Source organism: Psammomys obesus, unplaced genomic scaffold (assembly GCF_907164565.1).
Source record: "Psammomys obesus unplaced genomic scaffold, mPsaObe1.curated_primary_1811, whole genome shotgun sequence".
NCBI classification, from domain to species: domain Eukaryota; kingdom Metazoa; phylum Chordata; class Mammalia; order Rodentia; family Muridae; genus Psammomys; species Psammomys obesus.
This window is the reverse complement of record NW_026586816.1, coordinates 12,626,207-12,647,994: the sequence shown is the minus strand read 5'-3', so window position 1 is coordinate 12,647,994 and position 21,788 is coordinate 12,626,207. Positions and strand designations below refer to the sequence as shown.

At 39.8% G+C, this 21,788-nt stretch overlaps 2 protein-coding genes across 2 annotated transcripts; both read right to left on the bottom strand.

Annotated features, from left to right (window-relative positions):
- Window positions 1–11,265: 11,265 nt before the first annotated feature.
- Window positions 11,266–19,582, bottom strand: Mkks (MKKS centrosomal shuttling protein). Its single transcript, XM_055602661.1, has 4 exons — window positions 18,499–19,582; window positions 16,994–17,169; window positions 15,366–15,476; window positions 11,266–12,960 (listed from the first exon to the last, which is right to left on the bottom strand). The coding sequence occupies exons 1-4, from the start codon at window positions 19,481–19,483 to the stop codon at window positions 12,520–12,522; spliced, it is 1,713 nt and encodes a 570-aa protein (XP_055458636.1). The 5' UTR covers window positions 19,484–19,582; the 3' UTR covers window positions 11,266–12,519.
- Window positions 19,583–19,657: 75 nt separating this feature from the next.
- Window positions 19,658–19,838, bottom strand: LOC129672999 (uncharacterized). Its single transcript, XM_055602663.1, has one exon. It carries the CDS (start codon window positions 19,836–19,838, stop codon window positions 19,680–19,682), a length of 159 nt encoding a protein of 52 aa, XP_055458638.1. The 3' UTR covers window positions 19,658–19,679.
- Window positions 19,839–21,788: the final 1,950 nt, after the last annotated feature.

The window sequence follows — 21,788 nt, the reverse complement described above, 5'->3', positions numbered from 1 at the left end:
TGTTTGTAAATTGAGTTCCAGAGTTGAGGAACGTTGTCCTTTACAGGGCATCCCCAATTCTAAGATCCAGAAGAAAAAGATGCTCACTTAAACTAGCTAAAACTTAAAAACCACCTTCTAAAATGCCTCTCCCCTACTAAAAACTCTCAAGAGACAAGAATAGTTGTCTAAATCTTTTAAGTAGGCATACAATTTTCCTGTTTTCCCAAATTAAATGTTCCCACTTTTTTTTATATCAACACTTGACCTCACTCTACCTCTAGGCAACCACTGAACGTACTTACCACCATATATCTATTTGCCACTCGATACTAAAATTAGAAAGTTGCAAGTAACCACTGTGTACACCCAGGACTTTTCTTACTGAAGCTGAACATAAGTCACGGGGAGAATAGTTTCAAATGATGTAGTATGCTCTAACAAAGGCTGGAATGTACAGTGCCCCTATGAAAGCTCTCCTAAAATATTCAAATATGACTTATTCTCACCTACTTAAGGAGATGCCTCTATAGGAGAAAATAAGACCCACAGTATTCTCTTCTCTCTTCTCCTCTCCATTACAGATCATCAGGGGAAAATTTCCCTATGTTCTAGCAGAATGAGCTTTAGATTTATTCTCAACCACTGGTGAATGTTAGGTCTCTTTGTCTTCTATATAAACCTTTTTCACTATCAGCTGTTTGCTTATGTTTTCTCAATTCTTTGATAAAGTTACCTAGAACCTATAACGCCACCTGTAGATATCTACAATACTAATCTTCCTTTGCTTCTTTTCTTAGAACACACATTAATGGAAGTCATAGGAGAATGTGCAGAAATTGGTTCTCACCTTCCACAATGTGGGAAAACTCAGGTTATCAGGCTTGACAGCAAGTGCCTTTACTGCTAAGCTATCTTATAAGTCCCTATTTTTGCTCTTTTAAAGTCTGGTGTTTCCAGTCACAGTGGGTGCTATATGTCTTTAGCCAAACGGTTAGGATAGCAAAGGAGGCTGTGTTTGTTAGGGTTTCTTGTAGTGCTAATTTTTAAACTATAATTTACTTGGGGTTCCTTAAACTGTCTCCCTTCCAACCCCCCCAACCTTAAGTAGAAGACAGAAGGTTAATGAGGAGAAGAGCTCAGACCCTTTTACTTCTCCCACTGTTTTAGAGTAAATGGGTTCCGCTAGGCCTGTACCTATCTCTAACAGCAAACACAGCAGACAGTCTTCTCCCATATGCTATGTTGAAACTTTTTCTCTGTCTGCTACACCATCCCTCTTTGGTCACTCCAAACACACTAGCATGGCATTCCATACTTTCTTTCTCCAGGCTCCCATATTTCCATCCCTCAGAGTCCTAGACTATGCTCTTCTCTGTGCCAAACAAGGCAGGCCATTACCAGATGGTAAAGGCCATACCATACACGAGACAGTTATCAGCTGTGGACAAACTAGAGCCCACCTAAAACCCCACACTTGGGATTAACACAAAAACATATTTACATAACATAACTGAGTTTACAAAGAAACCAACTTCCATTACAGTTTTTATTGTTGTAATAAAACACAAAAGTGACTTGAGGAGCAAAGGATTTATTTGGCTTATACTTCATGATCACAATCCATTATTGAGGGCAGGAACTCAAGGCAGGTTAGGAACTTGGAATCAGGAACTGAAGCTTTAACCATGAAAAAATATTGCTTAGTGGCTTGCTCTTCATGGCTTGCTCAGTCTGCTTTCTTATATCATCCAGGACCACCTGCCTAAGGATAGCACCTTCCACAGGGGTCTGGGTCCTCCCATAACAATCATTAAACATTAATCAATAAAATGCACCATAGGCTTATTTATAAGTCAATCTTATAATACGGAGTCATTTTCTTAATTGAGTTTTCCTCCTTTCTGATGGCTCTACTATAGATGAAGTTGACAAAAAAATTAACCAGCTCAGAGGCAGAAACAGCATGAAGACAAACGAAACGGTGTTTCATCTTATTCCTGTCAGCCTATTAGACATCTATAGGCAAAATCAAGAGGTAGCTTTCTTCAGGAAAACCATCCTCCAGTGCCTACCCAGCAGCGTTTTCTGCAACAAAGCAAGCAGGGTTTAACAATGTGGGTATCAGCTGTGCGGCCTCAAAAGTAACTCATTTTTAATGTGACACTAGAGAGTTTATTTAGGTTGTTCTTGGTAACACATCCTCTTCTGCTTGGCCGATTGGAACACTCATCATATTTAATGAAGTAAAATGTTTTCTAGTTCTAGAATTGAAAGGAAAAACAGTTAAGATGCTTAAATAAAATTGTTGCATTTTTCCCTTTGACACAGTGCATGATGTTTAAGTGGCATTTCATCCAGCAGAGTAAAGTAATAAAAACAATTGAACTTGAACTAAGACAACAGGGGAATGATCTCACAAATACAATGTTAAGGAAAGCAGCACAACCAAAGAGTGAAACTAGAACAAATACAATTTACCTATGGTCTTCATTTTAGTTGATGGCCACTCTTGGGGTGGATCATAGAAAAGGCTTCTAAGGTGCTGGCTAGGTTCTGTTTTTCTATTTCAGCTTACAGAGCATGTAACCTTTGTAATAAGGCATGAAAACAGACAAAGAAAAACAAAAACAAGCTTTTCTCCTACTCTCTCTGCAAAGTTGCCACATAGTCCACCTGCCTGGAACTCCTTTTTTTCCTGCCTTGGCCTTCTGTGCTAAGATTGCAGGTGAGGGAAACCACGTGGCTTGGCTTTCTAAATTCTCACTACACTTCTGACAGTAAATTATTAGGTTTCACATACCTAGCAATTCTCTATTTCTTTACAAACTCTGTGCAATTGTGACTCCACCCAGAGCCAGTACAGACCCCATAGGATCAGACATGGGGCTCTACAGGACTGCCCCTCACTTAAGTCCAGATTGGCACTTGTGCTTCTGAACAACTGGCTGTTAATAAGAGGATCCCATGATCCCCTCCTCGGGTTTTCTAATTTGTCTAAAATGGTGAGCATGGCTCAGCAAACACATGCTTATCAATTTATTATGAATGATAAATGAAAAGAGAATCTTTTGTTACAGAATTTAGTTTTATTCCCAGGTTCCTAACACAAGAATTTCTAAGCCCTTTGAAATCTTTGGAATAAGAATGAGTTTCTTATCCCAAACAGGCAGAGGCAATGGGTGAAGGGACACTCAGAGCAAGGGATGGAAAGAGTTTCCATGTCTCTGGGCGTGCCGCCTCCCATAACCTCCATGTTTCCCAACCCAGATACTCTGAATCCCACCAGTTCGGGCTTTTATGAAGTTTCCATTATGTTGGAAAGATTGATTAAATTATTAGGAACTGGGGATTAACCTCTACATCTCCCTAAAGATCGAGAAGTGGAGCTGAAAGTTGTTCCTAATCACTTGATTAGTTCCTCAGGCAACCCCCCCCCAAAAAAAAAAAATCCATGGGCTCCCAGCCATCACTCACTCTGTAGCCAGCAGGAAGAAATTTGTTCTTATTCCAAAGATTTCAAAGGGCTTAGCAATTCTTGTGTTAGGAACTTGGGAATAAAACCAAATCCTGTAACAAAAGATTCTCTTTTCACCCTCCCCTTCCCTTCAGTAGGAAATGACAAAAGCTTTAGAAGCCAAAATTTTGAACTTCAAGCAATGACCTTATATGTATTTCTTACTAAGTCAAAGTCATTCATCTTTTTTTTTGTAGTGCATATACTTCTGTGTCCATATGACATATAAGTAAAATTTACCGAAATTTACATAATAAAGAACTTCTACCGTTTTTATTATTTTTAGCCTAAATTTTATTTTACATTATTCTATGCATCATGTGAAGTGAGTATGCAGTATGTGTGTGTGCTTGTGCATATGCGTCTTAATGTGCATATGACAAGACATATCTACAGAGATCTGAAGACAATCTGTGGGAGCTGTTTTCTCCTTCCATCCCAGATTCTGCAAATCCAAGTCAGGTCATCAGGCTCGGGTGATAAGCGCTTTTACCCACTAAGACATCTCACCTGCCCCCTCTTAACCATGGTGCTTATGCAATTTTTAAGAGTGACTAAATTTTGGAAGGGCTTTATGTTTCTATTCAGCTAAATGTCTGAAGAAGTGACTTGCTCTTGAATATTTAAGTTGGCTTTGATCTGTCACATCACAGCTTCTATTTAGTGTTTAAAGGCTAATAATGCAGCAAGAAAATGTCTTAGGAATAGGCTGAGGGAAAAAGCTGCATGTGTTTCTTCTGAGGGAGCTACTGCCTCCTGGCTCCCTTCTTCTTTTCACGAAGCTGTTATGATCCTCAAGCAAACGGCTAGTTAAATAATCAGGAAACTCAAGATATCTCGTCCTTTTCCTTCAAAGAAAAGCAGTCAGGACACAGAAGACCCATGTTTCAGGATACAAAAGGAAAAGAGCTCAGGAAATGTCAAGGGTTTGCCAACAGGCTATGTGAACAATAGGTCTATCTGAGGGTTAGCCAAAGTCTCCTGAACTGCCCATCACTAATTCATCCATGCAGATGCATTACTGTAATGGGAAAATTAAAAAAAGATGCCAGCTGTGAACTACTTGGGGGAATGAATCAGCCACGAAAATAATTAGCTCACACACAAGATGCTATCTCTAGATGATCCCAAAGCTCTTTATTAGCTCCCAGGTGCCACTTCTTCCCAAACTTCCACCACCCAAATCAGTGATTTTTTTATTTCGAAGTGTCCTGGGGCTCTGAGCCTGACCCCCAGGAGCAGGCAATCTCCAAGAAAATCCAGCTTGCTTGTGGGAAGAAACCTATTAAGTGAGCCTTTTCCAGCATGTCCCTGCTACTGTTGTTCATTTGCTCCCATTTAGCATCTCTCAATCTATGTTCAGTCTCTTTTGTTTACAGTAACTCTCACCTCCTCGCTTGAATTCCCAATCTCCTGTCCATGCTGCCTAAAGAGAGAGAGCACTAAAAATTAAGTTCCTTTTAAATGTAGTGCAAAATCTATCAGACGATTTACAATGTGTGTTTGTCTCACTTACTTGGAACTTTTGCGTCTTACTCTGGAGATTTCAATGTTTGCTATAGAGCAGTTTTAGATCTCCCTGGGCCTGGGGTGTGATATGCAATGCAAGTGCTGCATTACCTAGCAACAACACAGAATTCTCCCTTCCAAAGCGCACCTGGGACTGTAGAGCCGCAATCAACAATTCTTTAAGAGTAGAAATAAAGTTGTTTGGCTGCTAGAGAGATCTGGCTTAGATTTCAGCAAGATTCTGATGGTATAATGAGGTATGCCAGAGAATTTAGGGGGAAATAGGAAACCTGGTAGTTTAAATATTAATGTAATGGCAATCATGTTGCATGCCACAATTTAAATAAAGCCATAGGGACACTCAAAACTAGATGATACCAAGACGACCAATGGAAGTGATGTCTCACTGACCTTTGCTTCATTATAATGGCATCTCTGTTTATATCACTGGGCTTGGCAATTGGCCTGTTACCTTAACCCCTCTAATGTCAGGAAACTTTCAAAAATCCTATCTAAAGACAGAAACATGAGGCAAATCCTACTCCAATTCTTGAAATCCTCACACCTTCTACTCCAACCCCACCCCTAACCATAACTCCTGAACAGTCCTTCCCCCCATTAGAGTTTGCTCATAAAACAAGATATCTAAAATTTCAGCAATGTCTCTCTTGAGGAGCCCATACCACCTGTAAGTGTGCACTTTGCCATTTAACAAATTCCCTCCCAGTTTCTTACTTTGTTTTGTCTCTGAATTCTCTCTGGTGATGACAAGAGCCTAAAATCTGTGAGCCAAGATCTCAGTCTGCTCCATATGAAACCTCCACAACCTTCCACCCACTGGTAACAGTCACAAACATTAAGCATGGACACTTTTTTTTCAAAAGACTGACATGGAGATAAGAACTAATATTTAAAGTTCAAATCTAGTAATCAATTTTTAGCTGCCTGCAGATCTCTTACCTTTACACATCACATGATACAGACAAGGAGTCTTTTCTTCTTCTATGGGGAAATGCAACTGAATGTATTTAAAGAGGAAATGATATGGGAATATTGGGGTGTCTCTGAGACAGCAAAAATTTTCTCAGGGAACTAGAATCCTAGAAAACTTGGCAGCCATTAAGCCCATCAAAGCCAGTGTTTTGGGTTCTTAAATTTGAAGAATAAAATTCACAGACTATTGAGAGTGAGTTTTAGAAGAAAGTTCATTGTATGTTGATAGATAGGAGCTTAAGAGGGAAGGAGAAAGAGAAAGGGATAGAAGAGGTCTAGAATAGAGGTGGTGGCGCTGGGATTGGTCCTCAGGAAATAGGGTTCCATCAAGCTTGTAGTCTGTGATTTTTGGAGGACTTACTGGCAGCGACTAGGGTGAGGTATGGTCCATTCAGTTGGCCCAAAGGTGTCCAGGGTCAGTCACAGGTCACAATAGCCTTATTTAGGAGATAACAAAGAAAGAGCTCTTTCCTGGCATTGCTGCCACCAGAAAGGATACTGTTGGAACTGATGCTTTGGGGTCCTTGCCTGACCTGGTCAGTTTTTAATTCCTGTTCTCATCAGAAGCTGGATAGAATCCCACCTGATCTGGAGGAAAGAGAGAGTGAAGATCATGGCAAGTGTCTGTTCAGTGCTGGGGTCAAACCCAGCTTTTTACCAGCTTTTGTACCATTGGAATACTTTCTCAGCTCTTCATGGCAAATTTCTGGTTCACCAACATTGATGTATTGGAAACAGGTGATAATAAGCCAGCTCGAGGAACCAGGGAAATGGCTCAGGAGATACATACTGCTTTTGTACAGTTTGAGTCCCAGCATCCACACTGGGCAGCTCACAGCTGCCGGAGCGTTCTAGCACCAGGGGCATCCAACACTTTTGGACTGCACAAGTGTCTGCACTGAAACACAGTTGTACCTTCCACACAAACACACATATACGTAGTTAAGAACAATTAAAGACTTTCTTTTTTCAAAAAGGAGAGAAACTGTTTCCAGTACAGTTGATATGCTTCTGTCAAATGACTGAAAAATATAGAATAATGGTCTGAATGGAGCTTGTCTGCTTACACTTAAAGTCCCTTGTGTATAGCAATTAAAAAAGAAGTGTTATGTCTGTAAGCCTAGCAGGTTGAAGGCCAGTCTGACCACATAGCAAGATGGGAGAAGGGTAAAATAAGCCTTTCCTCAACAAGAACTCATCTGTTAGTTTACTTGAACTTTCAAGACTATGAACTTAAAGCTTGGGTAAACAGAGCATGGTGCATGCAGAAGATATGGTAACTAAATAAAATTACAGGCCAATCATTTTCTATGTTAATTGCATATTGGAATGAGAACTGTGTTTTATCTTTAGAGAGTTGAATTTTCTGAGAGCTGCTTGTATGTGAATTTTTAAAGATAGCAGATGATTCTAATATGTGGTGAGGATTAGAAATTATGCTTTTACATAAGAACCCTAATTACAGATTTTAAAATATGTATTTTGCAACAAAGGTATATAGAAGCTTCCACCATGCTGTCTAGTTTTTATAATGCCAGAAGGTGCCATCCAGCCTGCTGGGGGAAAAAAGGTACCAGTGGTCTTACCCAACTGTGAACCAAACTAACAGATAAACATGCCCACTTATGTAATAGTAGCATGACTATAATGGGAGAAACTCTGGCTTTTAGGCCTACTTCACCGGATGGATTCCATGCCTGTTCCTCTAGGCCCAAAAAAAACCTCATGACTTGAGTGTCCAAGGAGAGAACTTACCACTGTTATTTACCCAGACTGGTATGCTTTTGAGCTGCCTTACAAACAACTTTGCTTTACAAAAATGTATTTCTTTTATGAGTCTGGTTGTTTTGCCTGCATGCCACATGTGCTTGCTTGTCTGCCACATGTGTGCAGTATCCTCTGAGGCCTTAAAAGGGCATCAGATTTCCCAGGAGTGGAGTTATAGACGTTAGTGAGGCATTATAAGGGTGCTGTGAATTGACCTAGGTCCTTTGGAGGAACAGCCAATGCTCTTAACCACTGAGCCATCTCTTCTACGATTATACCCATAGACAAATGCTACCCAGCCTTTATCACCAAGGCTTCTCTTTACAAAGAATGGCAGCAAATGCAGACACTATGATTAATCAGCATGCTGAGAAAAATGGATGGCTGTCTGCTCAACCCTAAAGAGTATAGTTCTACCATTCCTTCTAAAACTTAGGGACTATCATGGAAGAAAAGGCCGACAAAATGTCTCGAGAGACAATTTAGTAATTAAGAGCAGGCGCGCCTCTTGCAGAAGACCCACGTTAGATCCTCAGCACTCATACCAGGCAGCTTATAACTGCCTACAACTGGTGCCTTGGGTACCTGTACACATATGCACACATCCACACAGAGATACATAAGTACATACATGTTTTTAAAAATTAAAAGAATGTAAGACCTGGAAGGCCGGGAGAAGGGCAGTGAAATGCTATCTTCTGGGCACACACAGCTATCACAAGCCTGAAATCACAGCAGCTTTGACTGCTTGTACCCGGCTCACACAAGACTGCATTTGGCAAAAGACAGTCATAAATAGGACAAGGGCTTATGAAGCCTATACTTCTTCCTGCTCATCTCCTTTAGTTGTATGATCGCTCTAGCTAAAACTTCAAGTAGAGGACCAGGCCTGACCCACCCTCTTCCCCCCAAAAAGTTAGCAGTCTCAGGAACTATTACATGAGTTAATCACTGCGATGAAATTCTGATATAAAAACTTTAAAAAAGGAATTTGTTTTGTTCTAAGATCTTACTTTTTCTCCCAGGCTCCTGGCCTAGAGCTCACCATTGTATTATCTAGGTCTTCAGGTGCTTAGATTACAGATGTGCGCTGCTGCTGGGCTCATGGAGAAAGTACCTACTCTGGATGACAGTTTCAGCTGATAGTGTGCCCATGGCGGTGGCTCTGAAGCAAACCCGGACATATCCAGGAACATGTAAAGAAGTGCAGTTTATTTCACGACAGACAGGAAGCAGAAAGAGAAACTGGAGAAAACGGCAGGGGACAAGATACACCTTTTCTAGGGTATGCTTCCAGTAACTCAATTTCTCCAACAAGGCCATGTTCTGTTTTCTACCACCTCATACTAATGCCATGCTATTTTTGTATCCACCTAGGAATTAATGCATTGATAAGAGCAGCTTCCTCATGTTAAAGACACTTCCCCAGACCCCAGTGCTGAGATTGCTACTCTAGGAACTTAGGTCTCCATACAAGAGGTATTTGGGGGGAAACCTTACATAGAAAGCATGAAAGCAAGGACTATGCTTTATTTTCTTTTTGTGTGTTGTCAGGTTTACATTTTCCACATTTTCTATAATTACAGAACCATAATGTTTACAATAACTATAAAAATACATCTTTCTATAAAATAATAACTATCCATTTCTGGTTAGCTCCTTGAGACAAAGAACTGTGAACAAATATCACGTTTCTTTCATTCTCCTCCCTCTAATATTAACCACAGTGCTTGGCAAACAAAAAGCTCAATTCGTATTTTCAAAATGAAATAACAGTACTTCAAGAAAAAAAGCTATAGGAAAAAATTAGAATGGTCATTATCTCTATTTCCTCTGTGCATAGTCTTAATACATTATCAAACCTCCAATTCATAGTTTATCACAGGTAATTGTACTCCCTGGTTCTCAGCATACCAGTGTATTTACCATTTCTTCAATAGAAAGCTTGATCTACACACAGGAGTAGTCTCCAAGGATTATTTTGTGAATAACTATTATAACAATTATTTTGTGAAATAATTATTACTAAAGGAACAAATTAATTTATAATCCAAAACACATGGTGATAATATGCTAGCAGCATCCAAGTTTGAATTTTGTAGATAAGTAGCAAAGATTGATAAGGATTATGACCTACAACTATTGGCAAATGTAAACATGTTAACTCCATAAAAAAATGAAGACAAAAAATATTCAGTTGTCCCTTTCTTCAGATTAAGAGACTTTCTTAGCTGAAATGATCTATGGGGCCTATTTAACCTCTTTTACTATTCCCCAGATAGTACCAGAAAGACCTTAATGCGATGCTTTGACAAGCCTTTCTTTAATTGAAATTTTATACAGAAAACCCTTCACAACAGCCTTCATGATTTATGTGATGTCAAAGAATGTTATTTTATTTACAAGTCATCTAAAGGATGATTCAATAGTAAATGAAATATGATGGTTGGTAGAGAAATACATTATACTTCTCTTTTAACATGGTAATATCTATGAAAACTAGTGAGTTTAAAGATAGCTATATCAGAAGAAACTATTAATGCATGACCTAAGTACCTTGTGCAAACTATTTCATTATAGTGTAGTATTTGTCGTAAATATCTACCATACAGAGACCTTCTAACACATTATGAGTAAGATAGCCATTAGACCAAATAAGTATTTGCCTAAAGAAGCCTTTTAATACATTTGCTCTAGCTCTCTACTTTTTTCCTGCTCCAACTCCAAATTTCTTTTGATTATTAAGATGTTAACCATGTTAGACTCATTTTGGTTTACTACTCTTGAGTCCTGTGAGGCCCACAAAAGTTCCAGGCCAGTCACTAACTTCATTCTCTTCTGTACTCTCTTCCCCACACCCTTCATTTTTTTTTCTTTTGTAGCTAACAAGGGTTCTTGCTCTGTTGGCTGATGTAACTCCTAAAGTACTTCATAGAACTCTATCTTACTTTATTATTATTTTATATGTATGAGTGTTTTGCCCGCATGGATCTCTGTACACCACATGCCTGCCTGGTCTTTGTAGATCAGAAAAGGTGTTAAGATTCCCTGGAAATGAAGGCTGGGGGCTGCCATGTTTGTGCTTGGAACTGAACCCCGGTCCTCTGGAAGAGCAGCCGGTGATATTAACTGCTGAGCCATCTCTCTTGCTCCTCTATCTTACTTTTAATCACAACAATATGCCTATGGTTAATTTATTTTTTCTTCTATTTATTTCTGCCAGAAGGAGCTTCGCTGAAATTATTTTCATCAAGATTTCTCTTACCATGTTACCATCAAGATTTGAATAATATTCTTTAAGTGTTAGAGAAGTGTTATCTTCTACTTCCTTTCCTGTCTTTGTCTTCTACAAAGCAGGTTCATGCTGTGTTGGCTAGGCAGGTCTCAAGCTCAGTTTGAACATGCTCCTGCCTGAACCTCCCAAGTATTTGAGACTACAAGAACATGTTACCTATGCTCATCTGCATTTCCAGTATTTCTTAGTAAGCATTATATACAAGTTTAGGGAACACAAACAATTTTATTAAAAACAAGTTTTACAAAAAGCTAAATGTGTAGGAACTAACAATGTTTATCATGCAAAGTGAAGATTCCCATCCTGGCACTGAGAAAGGTTCAAGGTCAACCCTTACGGGAGCAACTTGGAGAAGCAGCACAAGGCAATTCCCATATTCTTAGGTGACACACTAGCTTTAGTATTTGCAAACTTCCAAACATAAATGTGTGGTGAGGACATCAAATGTGGGTGATGGTGATGATGCAATGTCATCAAGAATTTTTACTAGTCTAGAAATTTCTATTAAATAACCATACCTTCCTTAAGGATATAAGTATACTTTTTTTTATTTTCAGTTTTTTAAATTTAATTTTTATTAATTACACTTTATTCATTTTGTATCCCCCCATAAGCCCCTCTCTCCTCCCCTCCAGGTCCCACCCTCCCCCCCTCCTTTCTGCATGCATGCCCCTCCCCATGTCCACTGATTGGGGAGGTCCTCCTCTCCTTCTTTCTGATCTTAGCAATGAAAAATAAGGAAATCATGAAATTTGCAGGTAAATGGTGGGACCTGGAAAGGATCATCCTGAGTGAGTTGTCCCAGAAGCAAAAAGACACACATGGTATATACTCACTCATATAAACATACAACATAGAATAAACCCACTAAAATCTGTACATCTAAACATACTAAGCAAAAGAGAGGACCCTAACTAAAAATTCTCAATCCCCATCCTGAAAGGCAAAGAGGATGGACATCAGAAGAAAAAAGAAAATAGGAAACAACCTAGGAACCTGCTACAGAGAGCCTCTGAAAGCCAGAAGAAGAAAACAGGAAACAACCTCAGAACCTGCCACAGAGGGCCTCTGAAAGCTTCTGCCATGCAGACTGTGAAAGCAGATGCTGAGCCTGATGGCCAACTGACGGGCAGAGTGAATGGAATTTTATGTAAGAAGTCGGAAATAGTAAGAGCTGGAGAGGACAGGAACTCCACAAGGAGAGCAACAGAACAAGAAAATTTGAACACAGGGAACTTCCCAGAGACTCATACTCCAACTAAGGACTATTCATGGAGATAACCTAGAACCCTGACAATGCAGCCACTTCTGATGAGAACTGATAGACTAAGATCAGAAATAAGTATATTTTTATAAATCATCTGTCTACCTATGCAGAATAGGCCTTTGGTAAGAACAATATGCTAAGCATTTTTCTTTAACTAGTTTGTTTCATAACATCAATATGCCATTCTCTATATTAGTTTTTATCTTCAACAACATATGAAAGATCTAAAATCAAATTGGCTGTCTCTACAGCCACCTGTAGGCCACTCAACTTGGTGGTGAAACAGTCAATGGTCAGGTTGCTGGCTGTGTCCACGACTGCCTGAGGAAGGCAGGTTTGTGGTGCAAAAGGATGGTAAGCGCTTCTTAAGAAAGACCAGCTGAGATCTTCCTGGCTGTTGTACAAACCACAGCCACATCGTGACAGCACATCTGTCCAGTTAATGAAAGAAGCAGAATCTGCTGGACACGACCAAAAGTGTCCATACTTTGTGTCAATGAGGATGTCACCGCCATCATGTTCCAAGGAGCCAGCAACAGACTCCAGAGCACTGCAGAATGCTTCTGCAGCAATGTGAAGCTCTGCCTGAGAACACCCATCATCTCTGACAACGTCTTCTGCCTCATTATGAACCTAAGGAGGAAGAAGACCAGTGAAAACATACACATCAATTAATATCAAAATGCTTCAGAAAAACAGGACACTTGATCAAAACCTTTTTCATAAAGTTACTGACCTTCATTTACTCAAGGTATGCAATGCTAGTTGGCTTGTGAGTCAACCTGCTAGGCTGTAACCCTTAACCTGATTGGCCAGAGTAAAAATGTATATTTCCAGTCATGTAAGCAGAATGAACGAATCAACCCTTTCATCAGCTTACTCTAAATGGCTGACTGGTGGCACCTCCTTAAATATATAAAGGACAATGCATGAATTATAGGACTTAAAAACAAACAAACCATGCACACAGGGCAAAATTATTAAAGTTTAATGAAGTACTTGGTACATTGTGGATGCTGGGATTTGAACCTGGGTCCTCTGGAAGAATAGTCAGTGCCCTTAACTACTGAGCCATCTCTCCAGCCCCACGATCTGTTTAAAAATTATATTGCAAAATTGCAATTAAAACCTCATTTAGAGACGTGTAATTTTCACTTCAATGTTTAAAAAAATGAAGATTCTTTAATTTGCTCAAATGGTATTTACACCTTTTTGTTCCAACATTCTAAATTATTCTGGTAAGGACTCTGAAAGGGAAGGGGGCACTGGAGAGAAAGTGAGCTAGAAAGAGACAGACAGACAGACAGACAGACACACACACACACACACACACACACACACACACACAGAGAGAGAGAGAGAAAGAGAGAGAGAGAACATGTTCATGTGAGGAAGCCAAAGGTCAAGGTCAGATATCTTTGTCTCTTGTTCCCCACTTCACATTTTTGAGGCAAGGTCTCTCATTGAATGGGAAGCTGTTTATGCTTGCTGGCTGGCTAGTGATCATCAGGGATTCTCTTGTCTCTTCCTCCCAATGCACAGGATTGAGGTCCTACTACTGGCCCAGCAAACACTTTACCCTGAACAATCTTCCTAGATCCATGGAAAGGTTATTATTATTCTCAAAATAAAAGAATTGTTAAATAAGTAAGCTAAGAACTGAATGCCAGTTAAAGAACTCATATCCTTACTACTTGTAAACAGTATTCATCCTTCTCTTTTGAAACCAGGTTTAAAAGACAGATGGCATAATCTGTATAATACATTTCCCCCCATGCCTTCAATACTATGTTATTTCTTAAAAAGCCTATTCAAGATACCTCTTTTCTCCAAAACAGTTTTTCTATTTACTCAATCCTGTTTGTACATTATTCACTGAATATCATTAGATTGGTCAGTATTTTGCTTCTCACAAAGCATACTTTGATAACTTTTCAGGAATTGGCTTTATCTTCCAATGCATTTGAAGTGGTCTGGGAAAGCTGATAGGATTATGCCTGTAGAAACATATTTATTAGCTGGGCGTGTGTTGCACATCTGTAATCCCAGCACTCGGAGAGGCAGAGGCAGGCAGGTGGATCTCTAAGTCTGAGCCAGCTTGAACAACAAAGCAAGTCCAGGATAGCTAAGAGAAACCCTGTCTCGAAAACCAGAGCAAAGCAAAACAAAACAAAAGAAACATGTTTCTTGTCTGTTTTTTTGCCTAGTTACCCACTGGACACACTGCAGGCTTCTCAGGAACTTGTCAACTGCGAATATGTGGAGAACGTGTTTATCTTTTTGCTTTCATTTTCAAACAAAGTAGGCTCGGATTTATGAAATAAATAATCAGACCTATAATGCACTACACTCTCATCTAACAATTATCAGTAAATGGAGACTAACAAGAAGTTCTATTTAGTGGAGTTGGTATGTACCAGGCACAGATATCCATTTAAAAATTGTGGTAATAGTCTGGAGAGATGGGTCAGTGAGTAAAAGGGCTTGTCAGTCAGTCGGACGATCACCTGAGTCTCATCCTTGGAGCACACATGGAAGCTGTCCCCTGACCTCCACATACAGGCGCCTTGGCATGTTGAACACACATGTGCACGCGCACTGTTGAACATGTGCACACACTAAGTAAACAATAAAATTTGGAATCTGATCCTTGGGATCATTTAACGAATGAAGTTGGTTCTCTTAGAGCCCCAGAAGGTATTCTACATTTTCAGAACTTTAGCCCTTTTGTTGTGAGCATTGGAACAGCCACTGCTGTAGAATTTCAGAGCTCTTAATATCAGAATGCAGGCTTCAACATGTCTTAAAGTTAGACAATGCTCAAAGAACACGATCGTTTGCTGGATTAGATTCAGAGTTATCAATACAATCAAGGTAGCACTTTGTATTTGTAAGTATTACTTCCCTGAAATGTTTTCAACTGCATTATCTCAATTTTGAAAAGTTAAGTATCAAAGGTCGTAGGGCATTATGATTTGGTCATTGTCTCAAAACAAAAACTGCTAAAAATCCCAATGTGAGGAGGATGTCTAACTTACCTTGTATCTGACATATGCAGCCAAATGTGTTTCTGTACAGCCACCTCCCAATAAAACCCATGGTTCCTTGATCGTTAAGTGCAAGACGTGCATTGCTGTTTGACATGTGAGCTAAGGAGGAAGCAAATTAAAAATCAGGATCTAACACTGCTATATGAACCATACCATGCTTTCACAGCAGATTTTTTATTTTTTAGTTGTGTGTGTGGACATGTATGTGCGCCTGGAGAAAGACCATGTCAGAACACATGAGTAGAGGTTGGACCACAATTTCCACTTTGTGGGATCCAGGAATTGAACCCAAGGCATCCAGTTTGATAGTTAAGTACCCAGACTTCTTCCTATAAAAAGTTCTGTTTATTCATTTTGTGTGTGCAGGTAGTCAGTGCACAGACGCTATGGTACAAGTGTGGAGGTTAGAGGACAGTCATGGGAGTCAATTCTCTTGTTCTACCATGTGACCTGGGAATTGCACTCAGGTGGCAGGCCTGGTAGTCAGTGCCTTTCCTCAGTCAGATAGCTCAGTAGAGCACAGGTCCAGATTCTAATTTACAAAGAACAAAATCTATTTTATCAAAGTTGTAATGTGACTAATAAACATTTTCAATGACTAGAGAATGAAGAGAGACAAGAGTCTGCTTACATGGAATTAGATTAGTATTTTCCCCCATCTAGTTTGCTCACAAACATATGGTCTAAAAATACCTTCATTAGGCCAGGATGGTAGTGCGCACCTTTAATCCCAACACTCAAGAAGCGCAGGCAGGTGGATCTCTGTGAGTTCAAGGCCAGTCTGTTCTACAAAGTGAGTTCAGGACAGCTAAAGCATTACATAGGAAAACCCTGTCTTGAAAAGCCAACAAAACAAAACAAACAAACAAATAAAAACAAACACTGCATTAACAAGGTTTGTTTGTATTTCCATTAAAATCAAAGTCTAAATAAGTAAGCTGTATAAATGCTATAAAGTATATTTTAAGTTGTATTAGAAATTATAGCACCAAGCAATAGGTAAAAAACAGGCAAATTATTGATTTACTAAGGACGAGTCTTTAAGCAACCTGAACCTTTAAACTCATGGTTAATTTTTTATCTTGTAAGTTCCCTTATATGAAACTTGAAGAAAACGACAAACTTTAGTAAGATGTGGGTGATGGGTAATGCTTAGGAACTCTTTCTGAGTGAATATTTATACACATTGGCAGCAGTACACAGGCCAGGCATGTTCGACCGTGGTGCACGGTACACGTACCTGCCAGGGTAGCTATGAATGAAGCACAACACACCTGGCGATGGCAATGTGGTATCGTGATGTCAAAAGGTTAGATACTGAATGCAATTCAGATTACTTAGAAAAACTTCACATCAAGAACTTTCAGGTTTCTTGTAAAAAGCAGAAATGTTAAATGGCACAACATATTCCATGTTTACTGTAACAGCCAGTTAAATTAGCGTGACCCTTCTCTTTTCTCTTTGTGCTGGGACTGGACCTTGTACACCAAGGTCTAGTGTATCACTATGGAAATGATGGAAACATGCAAAAACCCAAAAAAAGAACAGAGACTTCAACTTGCAGTGCTTATTGCATAACTACTTGGCCCCGCTCTTGGCCTGGGGAGTCCACCTACCTTCAACTCCTCCCAGGCACTGTCATTTCTGCTGCAGAGAAGCAAGCTGCACACAGCCCCCTCATTAGGAATGAGATGAAAAAAATGTTTGGAGCCAAATCTTGCAGAGCACAAATTTTTCACACTTCCATAAGCAGTAGGAACTAGTGTGTTTAGGGATCCGACGGGAGTTGCTCCTATTTTTGTGAAGTATAGAAAATATAAACTGTATAAGGAAAGATGGAACCCTTAAAATGAATAAATACCAACACACATTAATTACTAGCTAGAATAAAAGCCCCTACCAAATCTTATCATTTAAAATATGAAATAAGAGATAACAATACAAAATTATAAAATGCATCTTCTTAGATTTCTGAAATCCCTTTCCTCCTTCCCTCCCCGCTGCATGGCATTTTGCTAGGTAGTCCTGGCTGGCTTGGAATACAAATGTCCACATGGCCATCTTTGCTTGCTTGGACTATTTTTTGCTTATGAACCTTGTCACAGTTAACTTTCTATTGCTGTGGCAAAGTACTCCATCAAACGCAACTTAATGGGGAAAAGGGTTATTCCGGATCACAGGTCCACGCTAGGGTTCATTCCAACAGAGACGTCACAGCAGCTTGAGCTCCAAGCAGCTACCCAGATCATATTCACAAGCAATAGACAGTTGCATGCATGCCAGCGCTGGGCTCAACTTTATACTGCTTAGGGGGCTGGAGATGGCTCAGTGGTTAGAGCACTGTCTCCTCTTCCAGAGGTCCCGAGTTCAATTCTCAGCAACCACATAGTGGCTCACACCTATAATGTGACTTGATGCCCTCTTCTGGTATTCAAGTGTACATGCAGATAAAGCAATCATACATAAACATGAATGAATGAATGAATGAATGAACTAAATTCTGTCTAGGAATCTAAGGATTCCTGCTGAAGAAATAATGTCATTCACAGAGGATCCGGTCTTTCCAGGTTAATAAATGTAATAAGGCAGACTGGTATTACTTATTCATTTAATGTGTGTGTTGCTAGGAATTAAACCCAGCCATGCCAATGTTAGGCAGATGCTCTACCACTGAGCTAATTCCCAATCTTACAGACATATCTGAACATCTGTTAAAAGCTATTTTGAATTTTCAGGAAAAGGTACACAAAAATTGCATCTATTTTTTAGGAAGTCCAGGATCTCTGAAAACCTACTTAGAAATTAAAAATCCCACACTAAGGACCTAATTCATTTTGAAAAAGAGTGGACAAAGTCTTTTTTCCCCCCATTTATTTCTTTGGGAGTTCTATTTAGGACATATACACTTGGAAAGTCTACAGAAAATGGCCACCATCATTCTGTTTTTAGTAACTGGGCAATGGGATCTTTTCTAGAAAACTTTTGACTCCAGAAATGAGGCCAATGCTGTAAGGTTGGTGGCTTCTAAAGTTTTCCAAGTGACACAGGCTAAACCTCTGTCCTAAAAAAGGAAGGGCGATACATTAAGCTTCAGGGGCAAAAGCTAAAATGAACATTTTACCTGTCACTTTGCTCAGGGGTTCCATCAGAGCCACTCCAACTCTGTCGATGGCAATAATGTGATGCTCACTAAGAAACTGTTTCAGAGATGGGTGTATAACTTTTTGGCACAGAACAAGATCTACATGGTCACCAACTAGCTGCCTTCCTAGATTAAGCAACTGCTCTAAAACTGCATTCTCAAGGGACACTTGGTACGGGACCACCACAGTCCCTTCTCCAGAGTTAGAAAAATCTCCTGATAAAGAGACACAGAAGAGTGCCACCTTGAGGGCACTTGACTTTTGGGTGGGCAATAATCTCCTTACTTGAACTTCTGACATTTCAATGAGTAATCCAGGTAATACAGTAGAATCTATAACTCTTTGGCCCTTTAAGGGAACAATTATACTCTTCCCTAAAATGATTTGGTCTTCTACACTTTCTGGAACTGTAAGCAAAAAAGCTTTCAAAACCAGAGCACCGATGTGATCTAGTTCATTTCTGGTGAGCATACAGGCAGGTTTGCTTGTTAAGATAGTGTGTACCAAGCCAAGAAGGGTATGTGTATTACTGAAGTCAACTGGGATTCGGCAACTACAGGCTTCAGACTTCAGATAACTGGTGCAGACACTCAAGAGGTATTTATTTAACTTAATAACAGTCGTGGGCTCCAAACCTAATCTCTGAGTATTTTCAATTAGGTTGCAGCATAGAATGGCTGTAAATAAGCCAGAGTCACTGAAGCAGGACACGTGATTCTGCACAGATGCTGTTAGGACCTTTAGTATGGGATGGGTGACAGAAAGGTTGCGAAGCAGGGCTGAGGACTGTGAGGTTGTGCACACACAACCTCCCAAGCCATTGTGCAGCTGCTTCAGCCTCCCTGAAGGGCCGTAGCATGAGGCTATGATTCCTTTCAAGACAGAAAGTGTGGACCTGACTCTCTCACTTGTCAAAGGCTCAGTTTTACACAACGATGGCTTCTTAGCTTGTAAACGAGACATCCTCCTGCTTCAGGTGTGGCTGAAGCAGCTTTATTTCGTGCACATTTTGCATCTGTTGCACTGCTATGTGTTTTCACACTAAAAACTATTCTCCAGGTGTGAGTCTGCAAGTACAGTACTTCCGGCTACAAAATCATGTGGCTTTCAAACAATAACCAGCATATATTAACTTAATGACATTAACGATTCCAAGTATTTATTTTGCTTCATTCTTCAACATTCTTTTGTCTCTGGACTGAGACCTCACAGACTCTTTCGCAGCTTTCTGTATAAAGTAAGTTCCAAGATGGACGCCTACGAAAGTCACCCCAGCCACAAGAAGCCAGTTCTTTCTAATCCAACTGTGGTTTTTCATTTCTTCTTGTGCTTCTTTCTACAACAAAATTAAAAGAAAAATTCTAAAATATTTTATTGGCAGTAAGTTTAATATTTTTAATACTTTGCTCCACTTTTAGAAAAGGGATTTTAACTGTCATAAGTCTACTGGAAGTGAGAAAGGGAAACCAATGGACTTAATACTCCTTTGCTTCTAGAAAAAGAGATGGCACATTCTAAAACTTTTTCCACCCTTACTGATTAGTGTTCGTTGTACTGGAAGGAGCAACGTGCCTGCCTCATGTGCTGGTGCAGTAGCGGCACAAGCAAGGATTTTAGACCCACTTCATGAGATGGGTGCCCGACACTGCCGAAGTGGTCAGTAACCTGAGAATAGACAGATACTGAACTTACGGGAAAGCCTGTTATTCTGTTAAAAGATCATGGCAATAAAGTGACTCCTATTGGCATTCTGCCATAATCAAGATTAGTGTCTTGCTCAGCCATCATCAGAGGTACTTCCTCCTGCAGCAGATAAGAAATACACACCCCAAACTGGAAAATGTGCTGAGAATGAGAGACCTTGGAACACTCAGTTCCAAATTGGGCATCTTCATCAAATGCCTCCCCCCTTAGGATTCAGGGAACCATGTGGAAGGGGAGGTAGAAAGACTGTAAGAGGGGCTGGAGAGATGGCTCATCAGCTAAGAGCACTATCTGCTCTTCCAGAGGTCCTGAGTTCAATTCCCAGCAACATGGCTCACAACCACCTATTCTGAAATTTGATGCCCTTTTCTGGCATGTAGATATAACACTCATACATAAAAAAGATTGTAAGAGCCAGGAGTCATGGATGATTTCAAGGAAACTGTCTTCCAGACATAGCAGGATTAGCACACACATAAACTCACAGCAGCTGTGGCAATTTGCACAGGGCCTGTGCAGGTCCAAAGTAAATGGGGTCCTAGCACTAAGAGGGGAAGCAGACACAAGCTCCCATCCCTAACCCAGAAGCTATCTCTAACTGATAACTTAAGACAGGACCGTAAAACAAACTACCTCCAGATGTTCTTATTTTTTAATTTAGTGTAACTTTAAAAAAAATCATTTTGTTTTGCTTTGAAACTACGCTTAAACAGGAATGCATTTAGATCAAATCCTGTTTATAAAATAACACAACAGCCAAGATAGTTATGATGGTTAGTTTTAACTGATGTAATCCAGAATCAATGGGACAAGAAACTCAATGAGGGCAATTTCTCAGTTAGTGAAAGACCTGCACACTGTGGGGGTACCACTCCCTACAGAGAGGATTCTAGACTATGGATATAGAGAGAGCATAAGTGGAGCACGGGCTTGTATTCCGTGCTCCATGTTCTTGACTGTGGATATGAGACTAGCCACTTCAAGTTCCTGCCACCATGGCTTCCCCACAACAAAGAAATCTAACTTGGAATTGTAAGCAAAAAACAAAACAAAATCCTTTCCCCCTTAAGTTTGTCAGGATATTTTGTTAAAGCAACAGGAAAAGAAACTAAGTCAGTGGTTCTTAGTATCCCTACTGTAGAAACTCATTAGCATAGTCTACCTTTAGTTGAATCAATCTGCAAAACAACTGTGTTAGTATACAAAGTATGTGTTGTTTTTCAGTGTTTACACAGCTCAGCAGAGCCTTTATGTTTATGGGCAGCAGGAAGTAAAATGTTAACTTGCAATCCTCCTGCCTTAGTCTCCTCTTCTAAATCCTAGGATTACAGGTGTGGGCTACCACACCCTGCCCTCTAAAACCATCTAGGCCTATTGGTATACTAAATTTGCATAATATTTTAGGAAATACTTTCTTTTCTCAGCTTCAGTATTTCATTTTTGACCAAGGAAAAAAATTTTTTCCTCTTGATGTCTGACTATACCTGGTGACAAAATCAAGTACTACATATATATATACACTATAATGGTCTTATACCAATCTGAAAGAACTTATAAACACCAA